Genomic DNA, 1,139 nt, shown 5'->3' with positions numbered 1-1,139 from the left:
CAGGGCCTTGCTGTTGGCTGTGCTGCTGAGGCCATTGCATGCGCCCGCGTGCTGCGGCGGCTGCAGCAGCAAATTAGTGCTGCTGCTGCTAGGCCTTTTGAAGAGGAAATCAACAGGCAGTAGGTTTGCTGCTGCTGATGACGCTGCTGCTGCTGCTGCTTCTTTACCTGACGCTGTTCTTCGTCCTGTTACCGCTGCTGCTGGTTCTGCTGCTGCTGCTGCTGGCCGCAACGGCTGCTGCTGCTTCGGGCTTTGTCCCTGCAGCTGCTGCAGCTTGCTTTGCAGCTTAGTGTGAAGCGCGGAGCCGCTGCTGCTGCTGCTGCTGCTGCTGCTGCTGCTGCAGCTCGAGCGTCTTCTCCGTGGACCTGCGGAAAGCCCTGCGGCTTCTAGTGGCTCCTGAAGATGGTTTGCTGCTGCAGATCCACATGCGGCTGCTGCCTGCTGCTGCTGCTGCTGCTCTTGCGGGGGTAATGCGCAAAGCCTTCCGCTGCTACATCCGCTGCGTCTGGCTCACCAGGCCTAGGAGGTCCGTCTGCTGCTGCTGTTGCTGCTACTGCTGCTGCTGCTGCTGCTGCTGCCTCCTGTGTTCTTCTCGCTGCTGCTGCTCTACCCTTTCTCGTCGGTGTTGCTGGGGTTGTTACTGCTGCTCCTGTTGCTGCTTCTGCTTCCTGTGTTTTCGCTGCTCTTGCTACTGCTATTGTCGCTGTTGCTGCTCCACTGCCTCTAGATTTGCGGGGCTGCTGCAGCAGTTGCTGCCTCCCATGTCCTCGTATTTCGTTTTTGTTTACCAGTCTGTTGGGGGCAAACGGCGGCTGCTGCTGCTGCTGCTGCTGTGATTGTCATGGAGGGTTTCTTGCAGTGCATTTGGTGTGCCTCTGCAGCAACCAAGGCGAAGATTTCGCCCGCCGTTTGCTGCTGCAGCTGCAGCAAGACAGCGCTTTGTTTTTTAGGGCTTTTTCAGGTTTTGTTGGGTCTCATGCAGCAGCAACGGAGCGGCAGCAGCAAGCAGCAGCAGCAGCAGCAGCAAGGACTCTGGGACACCATTTGCTGCTGCTTCACCTGCTGCAGCAGTTCTTGATGTCCCCAGCTGCTTCAGCCCAAGACCGCCTGCTGCAGTTGATTGGGTGTATTGCTGGCAC

General features: G+C 58.5%; 1 protein-coding gene across 1 annotated transcript in view; it reads left to right on the top strand.

The window, feature by feature from the left end:
- Positions 1 to 470: 470 nt before the first annotated feature.
- Positions 471 to 1,139, top strand: part of ETH_00032435 (uncharacterized protein) — a gene marked incomplete at both ends in the record, with an annotated part of 2,139 nt that continues 1,470 nt past the window's right edge. The window contains 2 exons of the mRNA XM_013376337.1: positions 471 to 526; positions 962 to 1,139. Coding sequence (XP_013231791.1) covers positions 471 to 526; positions 962 to 1,139 — 234 coding nt within the window. The remainder of the gene's footprint in view (positions 527 to 961) is intronic.

The sequence above is a fragment of the Eimeria tenella genome, genomic scaffold, assembly GCF_000499545.2.
Source record: "Eimeria tenella Houghton genomic scaffold, Eth_scaff3352, whole genome shotgun sequence".
Classification (NCBI taxonomy): domain Eukaryota; phylum Apicomplexa; class Conoidasida; order Eucoccidiorida; family Eimeriidae; genus Eimeria; species Eimeria tenella.
Note: the sequence above shows the minus strand (reverse complement) of the source record. Positions and strands in the feature narration are given on the sequence as shown.